This window comes from Rhododendron vialii, chromosome 2a (genome assembly GCF_030253575.1).
Source record: "Rhododendron vialii isolate Sample 1 chromosome 2a, ASM3025357v1".
NCBI classification, from domain to species: Eukaryota; Viridiplantae; Streptophyta; class Magnoliopsida; order Ericales; family Ericaceae; genus Rhododendron; species Rhododendron vialii.
Genome location: NC_080558.1, coordinates 13,514,126 through 13,537,560, shown reverse-complemented (window position 1 = coordinate 13,537,560; position 23,435 = coordinate 13,514,126). Strand labels below are relative to the sequence as shown.

Sequence of the window (23,435 nt, the reverse complement as noted above, 5' to 3'; positions counted from 1 at the left end):
CTAAAAAGTTGATTTTCGGGATCTAATGCTTGGATGTTGGTGAAAATGAAATAGAAAAGAAAGCTACTTGGATATGTTCCCTTCGACAAATGCTATTTTGATCATCTTAAACGGCTCTGGTAGTGTTCTTAATTCTAGTGCTAAAATGATTCAAGGGAATTGGAGAGGTCTTTAGGGCAACAACAGTATTCGTGGAGGCTCCGGATTTGCAGATATGGGCTCCATGTTGGCAAATCATCACTTACTATGAGAGAGAGAGAGAGAGAGAGAGAGAGAGAGAGAGAGAGAGAGCATACTTGGGTAACTGTGCAAAACAATACAACGAGGTGTGGAAGATTTAAAAGTATCACTGAACAAAAGAAACAATACACCTACAGAATTTCAGAATACTGTTACAAGGAGCAATTTCTCTACAGTAGAGAGGTGATCACGAGGAGCGGTTCCTCCGATGGTTAACTCGCTTCAAAATGCAATGACGTAGACGTTGGCTAAGGGCCTCAAGTTTTTCAAACTTATCGCGATTGGGCTTCTTTGAATCGGTTGGAGTTTTCTTCTTTTGCTTCTTTGTCGCTTCCTTTTGTGATAGGTCCGTTCGTTCACGTGGAGTGTTTCGAAAAGGTGTGGCAAGCACCTTTAGAGTCTTCTAGAATCAACAAAAAAAAAAAAAAAAACATGTTGCTGCTTAACAATGAATATAAGATTGAGATATAGTAAATGGGTAATACATGATCAGGCAGATTACAGAACCACAACATACATATTATTGAGTATAAGCCATCAAACAAGCTATAATTTAATCTAGTGTCACCGACAGTGTGCCTGTAACAGGTAATATGTGACACTTATGAGCGATGAGTTAAGATGTAAGATGGAATATCCAGCTAAGATCCAGTAAATGGGGTAGACCATTTTAGTACATAGAATCAAAGACAATATACCAGTTTACTTGGGGAACAAGTAGATTCATGAGTTGGGGTTCCAATTATTTCCCGAACCACCAACTCAAGTTGGCAGGTTCTGGGTTCGGATAATTTCTGCTTAACGTCCACTTTTGACAAGACAGACTAAACCTGTTTAACAGGATTCATACTTAAGACTAAGTTACTGCCTACAAAGTTCTTTGAATCTCCAAACAAAAGTAAAAACAAATTTCCTGGTTATGGAGGCGAGAGTTTATGGTCAGGCCCTCCCACAACCACCTTCCTATAAATCTTCACTTTTGTCCCCATCCAGACCCACAGTTCATCACCGCCATTAGAACTGAAACCTAACCGCTAGGCCTAATCAATTGATTTGGTTATTAAAATCAAGACTTATTGGAAGTGGTTAGAAGGAAATTAATCAGTAAGGCAATCCCCAGAGAGAGAGAGAGAGAGCATGGCCCTGCTTTAACCTCTTAGAATTTCAAAAAAAATCCCTGATTAAGGTTGAGAATCTAACCTCGTGGTGGTTGTAAGCAGCGGTGCAATCTGATGAAGGTTCATCATCGCTCCCCAAAGATGAGCATCTTCCCCAACTCTCTCTATTTGAGCTCGTATACGAGCAACATTCCTCATTTTGGACAATCGGTTTACCCTGAGAGGGAATGCAAACACTGGTGAAAACATTTCATTAAACTACCAACTTTTACTTCACAGTTCATGTTTTGGCATGGCTATATTTCTAAGCATAGGCCCAAATCCAGCAGAAAAATCATAACGAACAGTACATCAGCGGTAGAGTTGTCTCTTTAGTGGTATGTTTTACTTCTGGAAATAACTATATCCTGGTCAAACCAGTACAGAAGAAACTTCTTTTGGTTTGGGAAGTCAACTAGTAACAAATAATTGTTTTTACAATAGGAGTAGAAGTTGTTGAACTCCATTATAAGAGATCAAGAAAATGCAGGATATGGTAAATTATCTGAACTAAAATCACCTGGGGTTCTGATGGATCATCACCACCTAGTGTATCGGCTACATTGGTGATTGCATCCTGCAATAACCAAAAGCATTTGAGATACAATACCTCAGTTGTCGAAAACTATTGTTTGGAGAAAAGTGTGAAGAAAACCAGGAGAGCTCATACAATTACACCAGCAACTGGAGCAACATCAGAAAGAAGCTCAATGACAGATTTTGTGGTAGAAATCGTAGGTGGAGCAGACGATGAACTAGCAGCATCAGTACCACCAGTTTGAAGACCAGAAATTATCTCATAAAGGAGACTCTACAAAATAAAAGAAGCTGAAATGTTAATACTTGATTTCCAGTAGAAGAAAAGAAGATCGAATAATATAAGAAATAAAATGGGACAAAGAGAGAGCTTAGGGTTTACTTCTGCCATAGCATTTAAACAACACTCTAAACACGGACACATTGCAAAAAGACCTTACAATCACTCCTAATAACCTACACTACCCCCAAAATGGTGAAAGACAAAATGAATGCCCAGCTTGGACAAATTTGCACATAGCTTTTTGCTTGGGTGCTGCTTTTGTGAAGGCATCAGAATGTTAATCCATCTTTTGACAGAAGGTGTTTGAATGAGGCTGTTACTCAAATCCTTTAAGCTCCATTATTCAAGTACCCCTCATATATTACACTCCATCCCATATTGTTGGTCCACCATGGATGTCCCAACAAATTAGTCCTCTTTGAAAAATCGAACAAAAAGTTGTTAAGATTACCACCAACCCTCATAAATTAAGTAAACGCGGTTTCAAAAGTAGATAGTAAGGGGCAGTGTTGGAAATCACATAGAACTTTCTAAGAAGACCTGCATTAAAAGTGGATTTGCATTTCTTCTTAAAAGTTTGGAATACCCATAGTGTACCAGCAATACGGGCGGAAGAAGTACTTATTTGTACTTAAATAACCACCTGTCACATCAGCATCTATGGCAGAAGCATTGCCTAAATACAGGGATTCCTCATCATATGAAGCCTGATCACAGGTCCGGTGCGATAATGCTAACCACCATTAGGGGTCATCTGTCCCTGAGGGCGGCAAGTGTAAAACTGCATATTACTGACACAAAGTCGCAACCAACCAAAAGTAATTTAAGAAAACTACATCAGCTCAGTAAGGTCACGGGCAATCGGCATTCCTAGATCATTACGTGGATTTTTCTAATGATTCTTGGTCGATCTCATGGTATAATAGGCTGGTCATTGCCAAGTGTATTGTGGCCATCATAACTGACTACATTATACACAATGCTGATATAGCTCATGCTTCGGCCCCTCCCTTGGAGATTTGAATAACATCATGAGAGCAGTTGCGAAAAGATCTCATGTGAGAGAGCATAAGCAGAAATTCATGACTTCGAGTAAACAAAAGAGAATAGAAGCTTAACCAAAAGGAAGTAAGATTAGAGCTGCTAATTAGTAGTCCATCTAATAAAACAAAGTAAGGTTATCTTGATATATAGTGCAATAGAAATTACCTCATCCATACCAGCGGTGACTTTCAAGTTCCCCAAATCATAATACTTTTCAAGGTTATTTGAATAAGCAGAAGAAACTTGAGGGGGATGAAGGATGTTGAAGAAGAAAATGGATACGGAGTCATAATAGAACTGTGGTCTAGAAGAGTTGTGATCGCCATCAAATTTTATCATGTTTTTATCACCCTGCACAAAGCCAGAGATAATTCAATTAATTCTGTAGAGGTTATTACTTTAAGAAATAACTAAAAAACTTTTGACTGGTTAATACCGCATACGATTGAAAGATGAGATCAGAGTGCCGGGGTTGAATGAACTTGTCATCATTAGCATGTCCAAATAAAGCCGGAATGAATGTTTTGGGTGCGACCTGCGCATGTTATTTAACATTCAAATTGTGAACAATAACAGCTTAAATTATTTGCTCAGTTTCAGATATTATCCAGTTGCTACTATCTTAAGTACTTAGTTCTGAATCCAATTTGGTCTTCCAATAATGTGCTCAATAAACACACTTGCCAAACAATACACAGTTGAAATGGGTGTTAGAGTGAAAGGCCAAAGTCTTCATTCTTCAGAATCAAAGCGCAAACCTTTATGCAATTAAGGTCCATGATATCAAATTTCGCCTTCTTTTGAATTACCCGCCGCATATACTGTACTGCCACCTTCACCTGGTGGAAAAAGGAAAAACAAATCTCACTCCATGATAAAGGATTGTCATTTTTCACTGGTATGTCAAACTCCATCTTAACAACGAAAGTTGGCAAGAATGCTAGTTCCATGAATATCAAATTAGTGGCATACCTTCAAGACATTCATATTATTTGCGCCTTTTATCCACATTAGATAGGGATAATATTGTCGATTTATATATGGACATGTACGGTACATATAAATATAAATGTATTTCGCATTGAACGTTTCCCTAAGGTGTCCGTCTCCTAATTTTTCAGCAAATGATGTGTCTGCAGATTCGTGCCATGTTGTGTCCGTATCCGTGCTGCTTAGGGTAAGATGGGAGGTTCGTACACAAAATTTATTACCTTCTTTTATACCATAATAGATTTTTAACTACCAACCATCTAAAAACTTAAGCCATTAGAGATAGAGGCAACTCCATTACTTATATTCGCAGCATATATTTGAACAACATATACGGTCATGCACAAATATGCAAAAAGAAACCCATACTGTAAATTTTGGAAGTCGGATCTTATAGACATCCACGAGTTCCATCATGAGATCAAATAAGTTTGAGAAAGCACTATCCAACACCATTCCGGCTATAGATGGGTCTTCTGCTCCATAAAGAAGGCTGCATTACATCCAACAAATCTGGGTGTCACATTTGTATCATGTCATAGTAAAATTATTAGCAACTAATATGTTCAGCAGAACCTAAACTAAATCAGGGGTCAATTCCGATGCTTGTCATTGCACACATCACTTTGCAAAGCCTTGAAAGATGCAAAAGATTAGGAACGAAGACTTTGCCGGAAGCAAACATTGTAATCGGTTAGAGAGGTGACAAGATGTTATACCTAGTTACAGCACCCATAGACCGACCCCAAAGACCAATGCAAGATATTTGTTTGTTGCTTCTCAAATAAGACACCACAACCTTGAGGTCATCTTTCTGAATACAGATGGGAAAAAACTAAGAGGGTTCACAAACAACACAACAGAAGGTCAAGGATATATCATAAAAAAGAGAGAAAACGCACCTCATGCCAACCAAGGCTCACATAATCTCCATCAGATAAACCAGATCCCGAAAAATCAAGAGTAAATACAGTAATATTCGATGGAAGTAGAACTACAGCAGCCTCATTTCCATCTGCCCTGCAGCCACTGCAAGGTCCACAAGAGTGATAAAATTAACTTTCCACTTTTTCATCTGTGAAGCACTCTGCAATAAGCTTCCTAATTCTTCCAGAGGTCAGAGAAAGAAAGCTGTCATGTCAAACTAGAAATAGAGAAGAACAAGCAATAGCTATTACATAATTACAAATACAGGATTTGCTACTACATATGCATACTCAACAGCCGTCAAGCAATATATTTTCTGGAAATGAAACATCCAAGGTGATTGTGAAAACCTGTTTCCATGGCAGTATATAACACAAGGGAGAGGAGTGTCCTCTGGGAAAGGTGAAGGGACATAATGACTGCACCGCAAGGTATGTCCTCTTTGATTCCGAAGCTGCAAAACTCAAATAATACATAGTTTGAAAAGCTTAAACCATACTGGTATAAAATCAGAGGTAGTAAATAGGTATGGCAATTGAAGCTGAAAATTTGGTAATGGATGGCCATACTCGCCTCAAGGTCCTGTCTTTTGTATTTTCTGCCAGCAAGAGTAAAATCAGTTTCCCACAAATACTGATCTGGGTTATATTCTGCCCTGCATATCCAGCATATCGATAGCTCAACAAACAGCCTAGGGAATGAAGAAAATTAAGCAAGGAATGCAAGAGCTCATAGCTATTGCATATTATTCATGTACATGTCATGGCGTGAGAATGTGAGGGTATCAGATGGGAGAATTTGTAAAATCCAATACTTTATAAGCAACAAAATCAAAGACTAATTTGTTCAAGTCAACTAAAGCTTTTGAACATGAGGAAGACACAAAAGAATGTGGTTTTGTGGCCTAGCCTTCATTTTGGTTGCATTTTGTTGAATTAAACAAAACAAAACTCCATGATCAGTCACACAAAGATGTAAAACACTCAAATCAAATCAATAAAGTGAGTTAAATTTAACGCAATAGTCAGTTGTATATGATATTCCTTTTGCCAGTAAAAACTCTTAGATAAAGTTGTATCAATTGCTTTTTAAATAGAATTGGTTTGAAGAATGTTTTCAAACCTAAGGCGATTCCTGCTTTCCTACATTCAACTTCAGAAAATAACCATTGCTTGGCGTATCGCACACAACCATGTAATACAAATCAGAAATCGTATAACGTGATAATATACTTATAGTGCATACATAACAAGGTTTCAACGCATTGAGGAAAATAAGAAATATGACTTGTAAAAGATAAGAATCACACCTAATCCAATGGCAAACGACAAATTATTATCTTTTAGTGACAATATTTGCATCCATTGGTGGAAAAAGTGATTTCTTTCGCTTTCATAATTCAAGAGAAATAGAGGAAAAGTAGAGTTGGTGCTAAAATATTGAGGAATGACGACAGAATCAAGGCGCATCAGAATGTCACGTTCCTTTTGACATCATCTCCACCCAACTGATTGAATGACCACGTAAATCATAGACAAATCGACGCGGTTCTGGTGAGGAGTGATTCTATTCACATGGAGAGCCTTGAAAGAAATAGAAGATGCTGAGGAGAAAGATTCAATAAGAAGTGACACTATTCTTAGATACGACTGGGAATTGGATTCCTGTAACCCACCTGAAGTAGTTGGGCAGGCTTGTTAAGTTGAGTTCAACCCCAATACGCAACAAACAAGATTGCAAATGGTTTGCAATTGTTTGCAAGCAAATAACAAAAGCTTTTACGCATCATACTGCCTCTTCAAAAGGTTAAAATAGAAAGAGCTAGAAGATCATCGTCACTGACTCACTTGGGTGTTGGAACAATCTAATTGCCTCTTGGTTTACATATAGAGTCATTGACCTGTGGGGTTCCATGATCGTTAAGACAATTCCTGGAGACTCTGAACTTAATATGGAAGCAAAAGCTTCAAAATAACTATCAACACGGCAAATAAAAGTGATCCATAGCGTAGTTAATTAAACAAAATGACAAAGGCAAGTTGACACTATAGCAATGCCCTAGTCGTTGGATATTCATTGGAACTAGGAAAGTGTAGTAAGTATTTTGGAGCTGAAGAAATTTGGGTGATAACTTATGACAGATGAGAAACCAGTAGATGGTAGGAGCAATTTCAAGGACGTAATTGGCGTATATCATACGAAAAGTGAAGCATTGTCAGAAATCAAAATAGAGAAACAAAAAAAGAAGCATACACACAAAAATTCAGCAGGATCAAGTTTCGGTGTGGAATGCAAGAGATAGTGAGATGAAAACAGACTTAACATACCTGGGCGGCCGGATGACGAAATTGATGAATTGATCAATCATCTTCCTCGGAGAGATCTTCAAAACCCAGCTTGACCGATGGAAGATTAACGAGAGTAGAGTCCGGGGAACCTGGAATTCAATTCTAGGGCATTTCTCGAAGAGGAGCCCCTTGTGGTAAATTGAACTTATGCACAAAAGGGAGAAATACAAAATCGCCGAAGAACCATTTCGTCATTGAAAAAAAGAACACATGTTAAATGTTCCCCCAATACACCACACAATCTCCAATTACTTTGCGAATAATCCGGTCCCACAAATATCAAATGGAACACCCAAACTTCCACAGCTCAACATGATGGGATGGACATGGACTAATCTAGTTTATCTAAGAAAGAATAACACCACCATAACCCTCAGTTTCTGGCAGGCATTGCTAGATCCATTTTCAACAACAGCCAAACATTATCTAGTCTTTGTGATAAGAAGAACGAAAATTTGCATAGCTGGTAGCTTTTCCAACACTCTCCTTCAAAAGCTGGTAGCTTTTCTGGTTTCCCCTTTGGATAACTGTTAGAAATAGTTCCATTAGTAATTACTTCCAAGTATTTTTCCAAAATAATTGGCAACAGGAAAAAAAAAAAGTGCTAAATGAACAAAGAATTTATATTGACTCTGAAAAATATGTATCTTTTTCCATTCAATAAATAAGTCAAAACGCAGAAAGTTCATCTATTTATTCATATCCATGTCCACCCCAAAATGACTACCACAAAATAAATAGAATTTCACCAATAATGAAGTATTTCGCCAAATTAATCACATATAGAAACCAAAAAAAAAAACCCTAGTACCAAATGACCCAAGAATTCCAAATTGGAAAAAGTTTTTTTCTTCATTCCAAAATCAAATATAGAAAGTTCATCTCTTTCCAAATTCCAGATCTCAAAGTTACCCCTACCCCAGAAACCCACCTGAAACAACCCACCACAATCCACGTATAACCCATGTACACATAAACAAAAAGAAAATGAAATTTTCGAACAAGGGATTGAAGGGTCGATTTGCGTGACCAAACAGTGAATATCTTGATGGGTTAGCAAAAAAAGATAAGAAAAGAAAACAAGAAGTGGGTTTCGCAGATTGAGAAAGAAATCAGCTAGAGAAACGAGGAGAAATACGTACCAGGAGAATGCAGTGGAAAGAGAAATGGGGAGGAATTGGAATCGAGATGTACAGTAATGAAGCGGACTAGCGACGCAGGTGGGTTTTTGTTTTTTGTTTTTGTTTTTGTTTTCAGAGTGAGAAGAAAATGTGGATTGGGTAGTGATTTCTCCGTTCGATTGAATGGAAAGAGTGGAATGGTTAATAGTAGTGGAGAATAGCGATATTTGATATTTTTCCAAGTGGGAGGGTGTTTCCAACATCCAAAAAGGGAAGAAAAAAAATACTATCATGGGAGGGTGATTCAAGAGAAATTTTGGTGAATTCTTGGTGACAATTTCGGCACTAGATTATTGTCGGGTACGCGTTCAATGTCGGTCACGTATATATTTTCAGAGATGATTCTGCTACTAGAATAAACTGTTGTCGGACACGCGTTTCATATCGGTCACGTATATAGCAACGTTGTTTAGTGACAACCTAACCATTGCGTTAGGGTGCTGTTGGATGTCGACCACTTATTATGCTATTAAAGTTTTACTGCAGATATTGCATTACGATTTTGTTAACAACATAGTTGGTGATTGACCTGTTCAATTCCTTCTAACCTCCATCATATATGTCATATCTTTTACTGATTAGTCAGAAAAATATATTCTGAGTGCTCCAATTTTTCTATCAAAATGCCAGACAACTTCAACAATTGTACACAGAGCTACGTATTAAATTTGTATTTTGGTTTTGGATCCAATAAGACCGGATTCATGTTTTAACTTTTTTCAATCTCTTCCATAATCAATGTCGGTTGCTTTCATTATCGATATCTTTGTTCTATCTACCGTAATTAAACTTCGTGGGTCCCCATACTATAGTAAAATCAATAACCTATTTTAAATTTAATGTTGTGAATCCCCAAAAACCTGCCCAATATCTTGTTAACTAGATTCGGGTTGGGTTTCCCTACTGCTTCCGCACGTCACACTAACCTTTTTCTAGTTGTATGCTAAATAACGGTGAAAAGGGTATGACAATCCTATAACACTTGTGTAGAAGAAACCGGATGCACGGGTTAATTTGTGCGCACCTTGACTAATTCTGGGGTCCTGAAGGTAACGACTGAGCATAACCCCAGCGGCCCCAAAGTTTGGGATGATTGGCCTCCTTAGAATTCAAACATTTGATCTCATGGTCAAACATTTATTGTTTTCTCTTGTCCACGTTGTCAACCCCTTAGGATTAATTTTCAACCCCTTGGGATTAATTTTCTCTTTAGTAGTAGATTGTTAGCATGGAAAATAAGAATTCTCAGAAAGTTCAAAACTCACTCCATTCAAAAATCATACCGACCCCAACGGCCATATCTCTCCAACATTCCAACACCTGACCCAACATCATCCATCTACAGCGACCAAACATTGTTAGGCTTTCAAAAACACGATCATATAGTGTGTCTACATGAGTACATGACTACTCAAATTAGTTCGTCGTTGGACACACTCACTAAGTCCTGCAGGGCACTTCCTGTAGTGCACTTTGTAGGATAGATCTAAATCATCTATTTCAATAATTAATGGTTTAAATATGTTTGTCATATTTTACCGGTAATAATTAACTTTCACCGGTAAAAGATAACAAACTTATTTGAACCATTGATCGATGAGATGGACGGTCCGGATTTGTCCTACAAAGTGCACTACATGAGAGTGCACCATAGGATTTCCAAACCGTGTGGGAAAAAATTTCAGTGCTGGGTGGGTACCACGGGGTGCCCACTCTACACATCTGAACCATCCATTACGTTTTTGGACTACTCGAATTTGGAGAGAGAAAGTGTTGGGGTGAGAGGAGAGAGAGAGTTTCAATCCCAGCCTTCTAAAAGTGTATTGGATAGCCCAAATGTGCCGAACGGGTACCACGTGGGATATACCCACCCGACACGGATAAATTTCTCTTAAACGTGAGTAATTTTTTGTGACCCTCCCCCGGCATTTACTTCCAGGGGTGCTAGCTAGTTATGTTCAAAGAGGTCGCGGTTGTGAGAGAAGTGGCAGTGGTAAGTAAATTATATTCACACAAAGGTTTGAGACAAAGTGGTGTTTGCAGTGGCGGATCCTGAAATCTCATACAGAAGGGTTATTTCACAAGTATAAAGTTGATAAAAAATTTCATAATCTAATATAAGAGAACATGCATTCAAGAAAAAATTATAATAAGAATAGAAATGTTTAAACATTCTTCATAGAGCACAAAACTTTAAACTTAAACGTACTAGCATTAAGAAAAAATGAATGGACAAGTGTTTTATATTTTAATATTTTCATTTGATAAATAAACATAATTGTCTATGTTGGCATTGCGGTATTAATTGCTGGCACTGCGGTATTAATTGCTTCTACCTAAGCACTCGGTGGTTGGGGTTCGACTCAGCGAGTTTTGAAGAAATCTTTTTTATTTCAAAACGTTTTAGCATCAAAATAAAACAAAAAAGCCAAAGACTTGCTGGGTTTCAAACTCGCGTGCCTTAGCTAAATCCGCCCCTGAATGTTTGTAATGGGCGGAGAGATGTGTACGAAACAGGTGGTGTTAGTTATGTCCATAGAGGCTGCAATTATGAGGTAACTAGCTAGTGTTAACAGGTGGAAGGACTTGTCTCTTGCACCTGGGAGAACTCTTGTATCTCACTAGGATGTCAGGACCCATCTCACATTATTTATTTATCTACCCACTTTTATCCATCTATTATTTAACTACCAAACAAACTCATTCTTAGTAACTAATTGGAGCTATTCTAGTTGGTCAGGACTCTTGCATCTCACTAAGATGTCAGGAGTTCAAGTCTTCTCATATGCATGTGAGTCTGTTGGGATTATTTACATTTATGAATCTTTTGATATTCTCTCAACAAAAAAACTCAATTACAATACATGGAGTCTATTACATGAAATCGTCATTTGACTCATTTTTTGTAATGCACTTGGGTCGACACGACGAGACATGAATATAAAAGGCACAATTTTACGTTTACCATAGGAATATGATGATAAGGCATGGTTTCAAGATTTGCACAAAGAGTTGGTTAATCTAGACACAAATTCATCAATGTTCTTAAGTTCCACCTTCACTGACAGCTTCTTTAGCCAAATCCCTCCATTTTGTAGCATTCTTCTTCATTTCTTCCCCCATCTCCCCTTCCATCACTTCCTTTACACAACTCTCAACTTCTTTTCTCCCAACAATGCCCTTCTCATCCATCTTAACCCTAATACCCACCTTCCAAACATCTTGGACAAACTTGACATTCGTCGTCTGGTTGGTCCATTGCGGCATTACAACCATCGGAACCCCCAAGCTCAGTGCCTCGATTGTCAAATTCCACCCACAATGCGAAAAGAAACAACCGACGGCCTCGCTCACCAGCACTTCTAGTTGCGGGCTCCATCCGACCACCAAGCCCCTGCCGAACGTCTCCTCGGTAAAATTTTCCCGGTAGCTTGGCTTCCTCGGCGGCCCTAACGACCCACAAGAAGTAGAAATTGGTTCCCTTGAAGCCCCATGCTAGTTCCTCCATTTGCTCTTCACTTAGATGTGCCATGCTACCAAATGAGACATAGACAACAGACCTTTTGGGCTTGTTGCTTAGCCATTCAAGGCAAACGGAGGGGTCCAATATTTTGAAGAGATTGAGGCCATAATCTTTGTCATTTTGGACTCTGTTGTCCAAGTAGAAAGATGGAATTGTTGGGCCAATTGTCAACATTGGGCCTATTGTTGGGCCAATTGCCGGACCATGTATTATTGCACTGTCAATTTTTTTGGAAGACCTGGTCTCTTATTTTGGATTGGTGGCATGTGACGTGGGTTTGTCCGAAAATGTTATCAAATTTAGCTCGATGGTGGTTTGACTCCAGGTTTAGGAATCTGCAGAAAAATGTGTGGGAAACGTCTTTCTATGCCACTCTGTGGTCTCTGTGGCTGGTCCGGAATGACTATGTGTTTAACAACGCTTCTACGAGTTTTGAAGTGGTGGGGAAATTGGTAAAAACTAGAGTCGCAATGTGGATGAAGACTAAGTTCGCAATCAAGATTTATTCGGTGGAGGAGTTTAAGGTGTACCTTGATGGCATTCGTAAGCTTAAGTTGTAGTTCGTGTTGAGGTGTTGGGTCTGTCCAACTTTGTGTTGGATGGACTAGTTATGTGCGCTTTTTTTTATTTCTCCTTCGATGTACCCTTTCGAGTTTTTTATAAAAAGTTTCGTTTGCCGAGAAAAAAAAAAACATTGGGCTGACTTGACCAAAAACAAAAACATCACACAATAATCAAGCCGAAAAAATTCCAACTTTTGACGAGTCAAATGAGAAAACCCAAAGAAATTCCAACTTTATCTTTATCTCTTGAAGTGTTGTTAATAACTTGTAAACAAGTCTAACTTTAATTGAAGTACAGTTTTTGGATTTTCAATTATTTTTGTCGTACAGTGCTTCGCCTTCAAACCTCGCCTTCAAATAAGGTTGAGAAAAACCCCAAGCGTAAGGCTAGGTCGTCGGTAGCATAATAACTGAAAAGTCCGGGATCGTACCCATAGAGAATCGAAAATAGCTTAATCGGATTGTAGGTTTTATATGGTGGATTGTGGCGTTTAAGACGGCCAACTTAGTTTTGCTTTTAACGGTGAAAAGGCTAAAGTAACAAATTAGATACGAGCTTTATAAACTAAAAGAGGCAAGTCTAGGGATCGTCTAACCCTTGACAAAGGCCTTTACCGGTTCTCAATTATAACTCAAGTGAGAGTCACGACCGCGCGCTTACACTCGGAAGATTTACCTTTAAAAGACTACGTTTATCGAAAGATGTGATTAATCGGAGCTAAACCAACCTATTTTTGCTAATGTATCTAACACGTAGGAGGCCACGAGCCCTCAATATGCCACTTGCCAAGACCGCTTGACTAAACGACATACTAAGGAGTTAACACCCCTCGCTTAGACCAAAATGGCTAGGTTAATGAAATTCCGAAAACCATGATTTTAAGCCCGAAGGTTTGAGAACCAAATAATCACCTAAGTCATTGGGAAAGAGTACCCCGAGACTTAGCCAAGAAACTACTCACACATAGCTAAAAAGACTAGACAAAGCATAAATATGACAAACATATTTAACCGATGAAAACGAAAATAAATTTGATATTAAGGAGAATCTAGTCCGTAGCTACAACATTAATAAGTGAGAAATTAACAAACAACAATTACCTTAAGAAATTCTTGAACAATTAAACTAAGAAAGCTTGAGAAAAACTATGGAGGAAACCTAACCTAGAACATAAAGTAGTTATGAGATAAAGTGGGAGAGAAGAGTATTTATACAACTCAACTTCTCTCCCAACAAATATCCTAGAAACATACTATAAGTAGCAACTATTCCATAAATAGAAAGTCCAAAAAGCAGCAAATATCTGGCCGAGAGCTCCCCGTATCGATACAGATTATGCAAAGTATCGATACCACATCGCTAAGCTGAGAAGACCAATTTCCCGTAACGCGCCCGTATCGATACGGTTTATGGCTGTATCGATACGAACTCTCTGCCTGCCCAATTAACCAACGCGTATCGATACAGCTCTTAATCCGTATCGATACGCGGAGCTTATCTCCAGTCTTCAGGCCAGCCTCCAAGACTTGGCACCCGACGGCCCCGGAGCTCCACAACATCTTATTTTCACTACATTTTAAACCTTTCTTTTACCTTTTCTTTACTTTAATTTATTTAATGAAAATAAGGAAGTACCCCCCATTTGAAAACAATGGCATTACCAGAATTTTAAGATTCCAATTAAATCAAAATGTCAACCCCCCACTTTTAGTGTAAAATGGAAATCTGCACGTTTTTCACAAGAGAAAATGGCTCAAAACATGACCTTGCTCTTCAAATAAAACCTTGCAACTTTGTAGTTACTCTTAGAAAAATTCAAGGATCAATTACCGCCATTTTTAATCTCGAGAATCGATACTTTTCCTGAAAGTCATTTTTCCATACTTAGACAGATTTTAAGGGGCCGACAGGGTCTTCGGATACTTGGAAGCATCCGGAGCATTCCTTGGCGTTGAAATGCGCCTTATTTGCACGTTTTACCTGAAAACACTAAAAACACACCTTACGTGCAGTATCAAATAAAAGCTAGATAAATGCAAATTAAAACAACATAAAATGAAACTAGTCACACCAAATATCTACAATATTGGGTGCTCATCATACAGTGGAAGATTTTGATACTACCAAAACCCCTTCTCCTCCCATCAACAAGGATATCATCCTTCCTCTCTCCTTAGAAATTGAGCCTGCGAGTCTGCGACCTCATTGCAACTAAGTGCATTGAAACTCCATAGGCCGAGCTCCCTTTTGGTTGGCACATTCATGACCAAATAACACCTTTCCATGTATCCCCATTTTATTGAGGTGTAATTTTTTCTTTTACTTTTTTTTAGAAGCGTCTATTTAGGATGTGGAAAGGAATCATTATATTGTATTGTTTTTTAGTGCGGTAGATGTAAATCAAGTTCTTATTGGACCAGTTCATGAAAGAGTTGGAAGACGGGGTATTTTGCTCCAGCAAAATCAACTTCTTATTGGGCCGGTTCGGTTTTTGCTCAAATGCATTTTGGGGTCTTAAGAGCATCTCTACTCTTGACCCATTTTAAGACTCAAATTTAAAAATGGGGCAAAAATCACAAAAATCTCTCTCCAATCTTTGACCCAAACCCTTCCCCATTTTGGGTTTTACCCATTTTTTTACCCAAATCTGAGACAACTTTTGCCTTTACCCATTTCTCCAACGGCTAGTTAGAGAGAGAGAAAGAGAGAGATGTGTAAAATTTGGGTTTGATGGTTGGAGATGTGTCTATCCAAAATGGGTTTTTATCCAAAATTTGACTCAAATTTGAGAAAAAATATGGGTGAAGGCTGGAGATGCTCTAATAAGAATCGACCCATTAGGTCGAAGAGAAAAAAAAGAAGAATAAGGGACGAGGCATCTCTCCTTCTGGCTCACGAGAAATCTCCATACATATACTCCTTTGAACTTGAGCTTTGGTCGCCGCTCGAAGACAGACCGAAGTTTGATTAATTAATTTGTGATAAAATTCCTTCGAGAGGCTGGTTTTCTTTTTCTCTACTTCAACATCGATACAGCAGCCTTCGTGAGTTTTCGTCTAATATTTCAGAATCCTATTGAGGGATTGGTTTCGTGAATCTTGAAGAGCATTAAAGATCCATGGTGTTCTGGTGTTAACTTTCAACTTTAAGAGGGTAAGTTCATCAACAATAAATCTTTGATTTGCATCATTTTGTGGAGTTCGAAAGGGTTTCTAGAAGGCCTGAGGATTCAGGATTCGGCAATCATGCAGTGGGTACGATGAACCTGGATTCAGCAAGTAGATCTTAGGACTCGTGGTGAGGATACACAGTCAGTGTTAAGATTGCTTGTAATCGTACATTTGTGTTTAGTGCATGATTCCTTCTCGTGGTTTTTATCCGATTTTGGGGTTTTTCACGTAAGATTGGTGTTCCTTTCTTTGGTTGATTTTGTGGTGTGTTTGAAGTCATCTAGTAAGGTGAAATAAGTACTCCTAGCATCACTTTAGAAATTTCATGCATTGCAATGATTTTGTGGTGTGTTTGCCCTTTAGTGATATTTAAGTAATGCTTTTGAAATCGTATAATATGTATGGTTACATTTTTTTTTTTTTAAGAAATTGTGATATTTAAGGTTGATTTTGATATGTTGTACTATTCAGTTGATGTTGTTTGGGATTTTCATGTTAATAAGTACTTGAATTTGTTTTGGGAAAGGTAATTTATCTACTTTATACTATTTAGCTTGTGAAAAATTCGTAGATGGCCTCATATTTGATTTCTGGTTTAGTCTGGCCCTGGCAATACTTCGTAGGGTCTGTACAATTGAATATGCAACTGAGGGACCTGGAGTAAATAGGGATCCGGAGTAATAGTCCAAGAAGGTTGGCCATCTCGCCACATGGGAAAATTTTTCCGTACCCGGTGGGTTCCATGTGGTGCCCGTTCGGTGCATTCGAGCCGTCTATTGCGCTTTTGGACGGCTCGGATTTAGAGAGAAAAAAAGAAGAGAGAAAGTATTGGTGTGGAAGGAGAGAGAGAGAGAGGGTTTCAATCTGAGCCGTCCAAAAGTGTATTGGACGGCCCAAATTTGCTGAGCGAGTACCATGTGGAATATACCCATTTGGCACCGAAAATTTTCTCCGCTACATGGCACATACACTCGAATCAATAAGGGCAAGTGGTTGCTAAGTACGGCCTCCCAGTCATTGCGGCCTGTCATTGGAAAACATACCACTCAAAAACAAACTTCATCACATATAGGGTACCACACGTGGTACTGGGTCAGTGATTGATCCGACCGTTCAAACGTGTTTTGGACGGTCCAAATTTTAGAGAGAGAAAAAGAAGAGAAAAAGTGGTGGGGTGAGGGGAGAGAGAGGGAATAAATATGGACCGTTCAAAATACGTATGGACGATCCGGATCACTGCCGCTGGATATCGCCACGTGGTACCCGTTCGGCACAGTAGAGTGTTGTGCTCTTTGGATGGGCTCCATCTCGGGCCTAGAGTATGACTGAAATCGTTTATTTTGTTTGGTCCGCCAAGCTAATCGATCATTCAAGCCAAAAAATGAGAACAAATCTTCTTTTTTTTTTGAGCTTTATACATAAAATCTAGCATTCATGCATACCCCGTACCCATATGTGCGTTCATTGTTTGCAATTTTTGTGTCGGAAATTTATTATTTTAATATTAAATTTCCGTACAATTTTTGGTACTAGACTTTACAAGTCACGTGTATATTTGTATAGGAGATTATTATCTTAGCATTTATTTGGATATCCACTCGCAAGATCATATCTAATCTTGAGATCACATCATTTAATTGGGTGTTTGGATATCTAAGCAAATCTAGAAGAATCAAGGAGAATCTCTAGTAAATCTAGAAAAATCTAGCAAATCTAGAAAGAATCGGAAGCATATCTTTCATATCTATCCATATCTAGCAAATCTATCAATATCCAAGTGAATTTAGTTATTAATAAAAAAGATATAATTTGGATTCATATTTATCCTATGAGATTTAGTCATTAATGTTTTGGATTCTTTCTTGCCTATATAAGGCTTGCTTGGGTGGCTTTGTATTCAGGAAGCAATCCCAGTCATTTAGCCATAAGCCAATTTCTCCTAAACACTTAGTATTTTCCTCCAGCTTTGTCCATCTTTTTTCTTCTCTAAAAAATAGCCTGTAAATTTAATATGAGCGTGAGAGTCTTGGGCAAAGTGTAAGCGTGTTCTTTTGTAGAGCTTTGGGTTCTCTTACTTGTGCAGAGTAGGTCCGAACCATACGATAAATTATCGAGCTATTTATATCTTGAAGGGGACAAGTCAGAGATTTTCTACTACACCGGTTTGTTACCGTAGAGGACTTGAATCTTCTTAAAGAAAGCGAGATTCCATTGTAATATTTATTTTTGGTGTAAACTTTTGTAATATCTCCAACATTTTTTGGTGATTCTTGTGTTAGGATTGTTGAACTAATCAAGAGAAGAGGCGAAAATCACAATTTAAGCTCAGTTTAGGTTCATGAATTTGTGTTAGTTATTGGACATGTTTCAAGCGTTATATGCTAAAACAACAACAGTTTCATGAACTTGAATTTGTATCTACTCAAATAAGAGAAACATAAAAACAAAGAACACTGACCTTATCCTCCAACTTGTAGAATGTGTTAACAAGAATATAATCAACTTTCTCCACATTTGAGAACTGGCTTAGAACAATCTCAAAGTTAGCTGGATAAGAACCATGAACATAAATGAACGATGGCATGTCCTCCAACTCAAGCAACGACATCCCGGGAATCGAGACCAGCAACGACGACACTTGTAGCGTCAGAAATCCATGATGGGCTGCGTGAAGAAAGCAGCCCCAGCTAAGCCATGGTGTTTGGCTACTTCCAGAGCCCAAGGCATGAACGTGTCATAAACGACGCAATCAACGGGACAGTCGGAGCTTTCGTGCCTCTTGATGAGCTTGGCCAGGGTTTTTGAGTCGACGGATTCTAAGCGGGTGAGGTACGCTTGGACGTCACCTGCTTACATGAAGCCGCTTTTGTCGTAGCCGTCGGATATCGTGTCGAATCTGACAGAGTCGGAGTTGGGGTGCAGGGAATTGGAGATGAAAGTTGTGATGGCAATAGTGGCTTTAAGGCCTTTGGAGGCAAGGCGCTTGCAGAATTGGAGCACAGGGTTAAAGTGGCCTTGGCTTGGATATGTGTAGACACCCCAATCCGGACCTCGGAGGTTCTTTGAACATCCCGATGATAAAATAAAGGAAACAATACCTTTGAGAGCTTAAATAAAGGACTTCCTTAACCTAAAAGCCCAAAAATCCAAAAACCTAGATAAGCCCAAGAAACCCTAGACTAAACCTAGAATACCGTACGGAACATTCTACACTGCACGGCGTAATAAAACTTATTATGCAGTACAAGGTCATGAGGTTAACCGCACGGCATTACGGGTAAAGTTTCGATTGGCTCAGAAAGCTGTCGGTCATGCTCACTTGAGCCACAGCTACAAAAGTGGCTCAGCTGAAAAAGCACTTCTGGCCCGCCCAGAAAATGCCTCCATCATTTGAATTCAAAATCCTTGCCTTTTGCCTATAAATACACCTTTCCACTCAAGAGAAAAGGGTCTCTCCCTCTCTCTCTCTCTGAATTTTCCTTCTCTTTCATGCTTTTACACCCATTCCTTATTTCCAAGTCCTAAGAAGGTTACTCTAACGACATTCTCTTGGCACTTTCTTTCTCAAAATGCCCCATTTTTCTCCTCACCATTAAAGTGAGTCTTGTACTCATTTTGAGACCTTACCTACCAAGACATCCAACAACCATTCATACCCACACTCCTCTTCTCCCATTCGATCTTGTCCATATTCATCCAACATCATCCGCCCTCATTCAAGCTCAAGTCCAAAGGTAAAAACAAGTTTCCTTGGGATAGGCCCTGTTCCTATCCCTGAGGGAACTATTCTGTAGTCAGGCTTGACCCCTTTTGGTTAAATACTGATTTAAAAAACCATTTTCAAAAACAAAAGCAGTCACTGTGCAGGATATACCACGTCGTGCGGCGTTCTGATGCATCGCACGACGTAGTACGTTCAAACGCATGGTATTTTACTAATCTCTGTTTATTTAGCTAGACTGTCTAGATCATGGCTGTTCATCATCAGGCTTGCTAAAACATTGTCGTCAGTATCTTCAGAATAAGACCATATCTACAAGCCATGTTTTAGTTCTTAAACAAGGCCTTTTCGCTTTCTCAAATGTTCAAATACATCAAAACTTGTTTCTTGTTCATGGCTTGAAGAAAATGGTGTCATTCTAAAGTAAGACAGTAGTTGGGTATTTTTAGATATCTTTAAAAGTTATGCACGGGATATCTAGAACACCGAGCGTTGCTATGGGTACTGATGAATAGTCTTATAACGGAATAGGTGGACCGCACGGCGTATCGCAAGACCGTGCGCGATATTGTGATAAGTCGTGTGATAATAGTTCTGATCTAGACAGTCCACTGTTTAGTTACTTCATTTTACAATATCATACTCTTATCATTTTTGTAACAGATAGCACCACATGCACGCCAATGCAATATATCTTCCCATGACCCTTCCCCTCTTACTTGTTTATTAAAGAGTTCTATTTTTCAAAAGATGTACAAAATTTCCCCCTTAGAAAATGTTTAGTAGAGACCGGTTTTACCGGGTGAATGAGGTGCTTTTCAACAAAACCTTCCCCGTTTGTAACGTGGCTCCCGAACCCAAAGTCTCGACGTTATCGCTAGACCAAAAACATTTTTCAAACGAGTTCTCGGTTTCTCGGATCATCCATCTCAAAAATCCGGGTGGCGACTCGTCGAGCGCACACCGGGCGGGCAGCCCACAGTGGCGACTCTGCTGGGTACTTATTTTTCAACAAAACGCTTAACTGAGGGAGAGTACCGCTCAAGTACCGAGGGAGAGCACCACATGGTAAGAATTTTAACCGCATGGTTTGTGAACATAGGTGCGCATGATTTTTTTTCCAGTGGTTTCAAGAAAAAATATGAAAAGTAGCTATTTCTATTATCATTTTATAATAGTAGTTTACCAGTCAACTGGAAGGTTTGGTGGTTGTGCTTTGACAAGGTAAATAATTGAAATATTTTGACGGCATGAATAAAAATGGGGTTTCAAATGAAATTTTATTTTCCTGCCAATGAATTTGAGTATTCTCCTTTGTTTCTATTTAGTTGGAGAAATTCAAAGCAAGCATTGTATCTAATTTCAAATTTCAAATTTTAATGACTCAATCTGACTAATAATCCGAAAGTTTCCATAGGTAGATACCGTAGATTGACTCAGATTGATTTCATTTGACGGTTGAGAGTGATTTTTTCAATTTTTGGAAATAATTTTTTAAGCTTGATTGGCTTGATTAGAGTGATAGATTTCAATCTTGCTTTTCTTTGACTGCCGATTTTTTTGGGTAATGATTTTTAATGCCGATTTTTGGTAATAATTTTTGAAAGCTTGATTGGATAATGGGATAGATTGGCGTTGATTTTTGAAAGCTTAATTGAATACTATTATTTTCAGTAATGAATTTCTACACTAAATTTCCCAGAACGTTTCTACACTACACTTACGTTTCGTAGTGACACAAGGAAAGCAACATAAGAAAAATCATTTCAAATCATTTCCTTATGCAATAATGTGTTCCTACTCATGGGATGTCTTCACACGTAGAAATAAGAGAAAAATGTTTGAATCTTTTTTTTTAAATAACATAAAAGGAGGAACACAGTTATGTCAATCTTTTTTTTACTAATGTAATTACCCATCTTTGTTTTTTTGGTGTCTCATTTGCTGGATGAATAATGCGAATGAAATTAATATGCAAATTGACCCAGTTGAAGAGCAAAACATGCAAATTGAACCACCAAATGGTAAGACTTTTAAACTGCGCTTTCTTTTGTTTATCTATATAATATGAAGGAAGCGTTTGTCGGCATGAGAGTGCTCACGAAGAAGATAAAGAAATAAATGGTATGCATTTGTAGTAATATTGAATTGCAGTTGAGTTTTTTGTGTCCTATTTACATGATAAATCGTGACAATGAAATGCTACCAATGAGCGTAGTCGAGACGCATGAGGATACTCATGCATCTATTGAAGATCAAAACATAGAAATTGACCCACCAATTGGTAAGACTTCTAATTACAAATACTAAATTTTGGAACTTGACCGTAGTCTAAATTGCGCTTTTTAGTATACTAACAATACAGACTTTCTTTTGTTTATATGTATAGATGAAGGAATAAGCCACCTGTATGAGAGTGCTCATGAAGTAGATAAAGAAAAAAATGTTATGCATTGAGTGTAATAATGATATGTACCAATCGAGTTTATTGTGTCCCGTTTACATGATAAAACGTGAAAATGATATTAATATGATTCCAGTGGCTGAAAGAGTAGAGATGCATGTGGATGTTCAAGTGCCAATTGAAGAGCAAAATAGAGAAGCTGGCCCACCAATCAACTATGAAAGCGAACATCGGTATCGTAGGCAAATTGGCCTTCATACCAAGAATATCTTTATCATCGTCATTTTCAGATTTTCCTTTTCATATGACAAAGCATCAATTTCCAGTTCGCTTGGCATATGCTATGACTATTAACAAATCACAAGGACAATTTGTCAAATTCGTTGAAGTCCATTTGCGCACACCTGTATTTAGTTATGGGCAACTATATGTGGCATTATCAAGGAGCACGTCTTTTGACCATATAACTGTCATTCTCCCCGAAGAAGAAATAGATTTCACTACCAATATTGTTTACCCTGAAGTTCTACTGTAGTTTGCTTTATCATACCAGGTACAATGAGTTGTAAAATATTATAATTTAATTTTCTTCTGTTATTATGTATCATCCCTTAAATAAATGACTTAGCGTACTAACTGGGCTTCTGTTGACATATCATTCTTTTTTAGGATTGTGATCGAGAAGCCTCGAAGCTCAAAAGGATCAATATGCTTGAAGATTTTTAGTCTTGACATGTTTCATGTTCTCTTTTTAGATGTCTCCTTGAGGCACGCATTTTCATTAATGTATATCAATTTTTATTTTCATCGTTGTTTTGGATGGTGTTTTTTTATTTGATCAAGATTTATGCGTTTGAGTTTGTTCTATGGGTCTTGGTTGGTTAAATTTGTTGTTCAATTTTAATTTGCGTATGCTGAATGTTCGAACCATGCATTCAGGCACGGGCATTCGCTAATGTGTGTGTGTGTAGGGTTAGGGTTAAGGCTGCCTATTTGTACCGATAGTCCCTAAATTATTTTCAAAATATCAATTTGGTCCCCAATATATAAATCGCGTATATTGTATGCCAACGTTTACGATGCAAGTTTAAATAGTCCCCGGAGCTAACTCCATCCACATTGACTGTTAAAGACAAGGGTATTTACGAAACTTCTTTAAATAACCATCACCCCCACAAAACGTCATCCTCAACCTTAAAACCCTAACCCTATCTGTTTTTCTCTCCTCTAGACACCTTCTCCAAACTTTTAGGCATAGTAAAATATCTGTGCTTCCTTAACAGAGCCAAATTCAAGACCTTTGCATGTTCAACTTTGGTATTTCTCCTGCTTCCTCTTTTTTGAGG

General features: G+C 38.3%; 1 protein-coding gene and 1 pseudogene across 4 annotated transcripts; both read right to left on the bottom strand.

Moving 5' to 3' along the window:
• Window positions 1–270: 270 nt before the first annotated feature.
• Window positions 271–8,994, bottom strand: LOC131316903 (uncharacterized). Of its 4 annotated transcripts, none has more exons than XM_058346423.1 (14): window positions 8,669–8,994; window positions 7,506–8,053; window positions 5,752–5,833; window positions 5,529–5,632; window positions 5,154–5,280; window positions 4,971–5,065; window positions 4,621–4,744; window positions 4,020–4,100; window positions 3,698–3,796; window positions 3,427–3,612; window positions 2,068–2,208; window positions 1,918–1,974; window positions 1,441–1,575; window positions 271–640 (listed from the first exon to the last, which is right to left on the bottom strand). In XM_058346423.1, exons 2-14 carry the CDS (start codon window positions 7,544–7,546, stop codon window positions 428–430), a joined length of 1,485 nt encoding a protein of 494 aa, XP_058202406.1. In that variant the 5' UTR covers window positions 7,547–8,053; window positions 8,669–8,994; the 3' UTR covers window positions 271–427. The 4 variants fall into 4 exon arrangements, with proteins under 4 accessions (XP_058202406.1, XP_058202404.1, XP_058202403.1 ...); XM_058346421.1 differs by having other exon boundaries at window positions 5,529–5,640; window positions 5,748–5,833; window positions 8,669–8,880; XM_058346420.1 differs by having other exon boundaries at window positions 271–643; window positions 5,529–5,640; window positions 5,748–5,833; window positions 8,669–8,856.
• Window positions 8,995–11,414: 2,420 nt separating this feature from the next.
• Window positions 11,415–19,670, bottom strand: LOC131317157 (flavonol 7-O-beta-glucosyltransferase UGT74F1-like; annotated as a pseudogene).
• Between the last annotated feature and the right edge of the window lie 3,765 nt (window positions 19,671–23,435).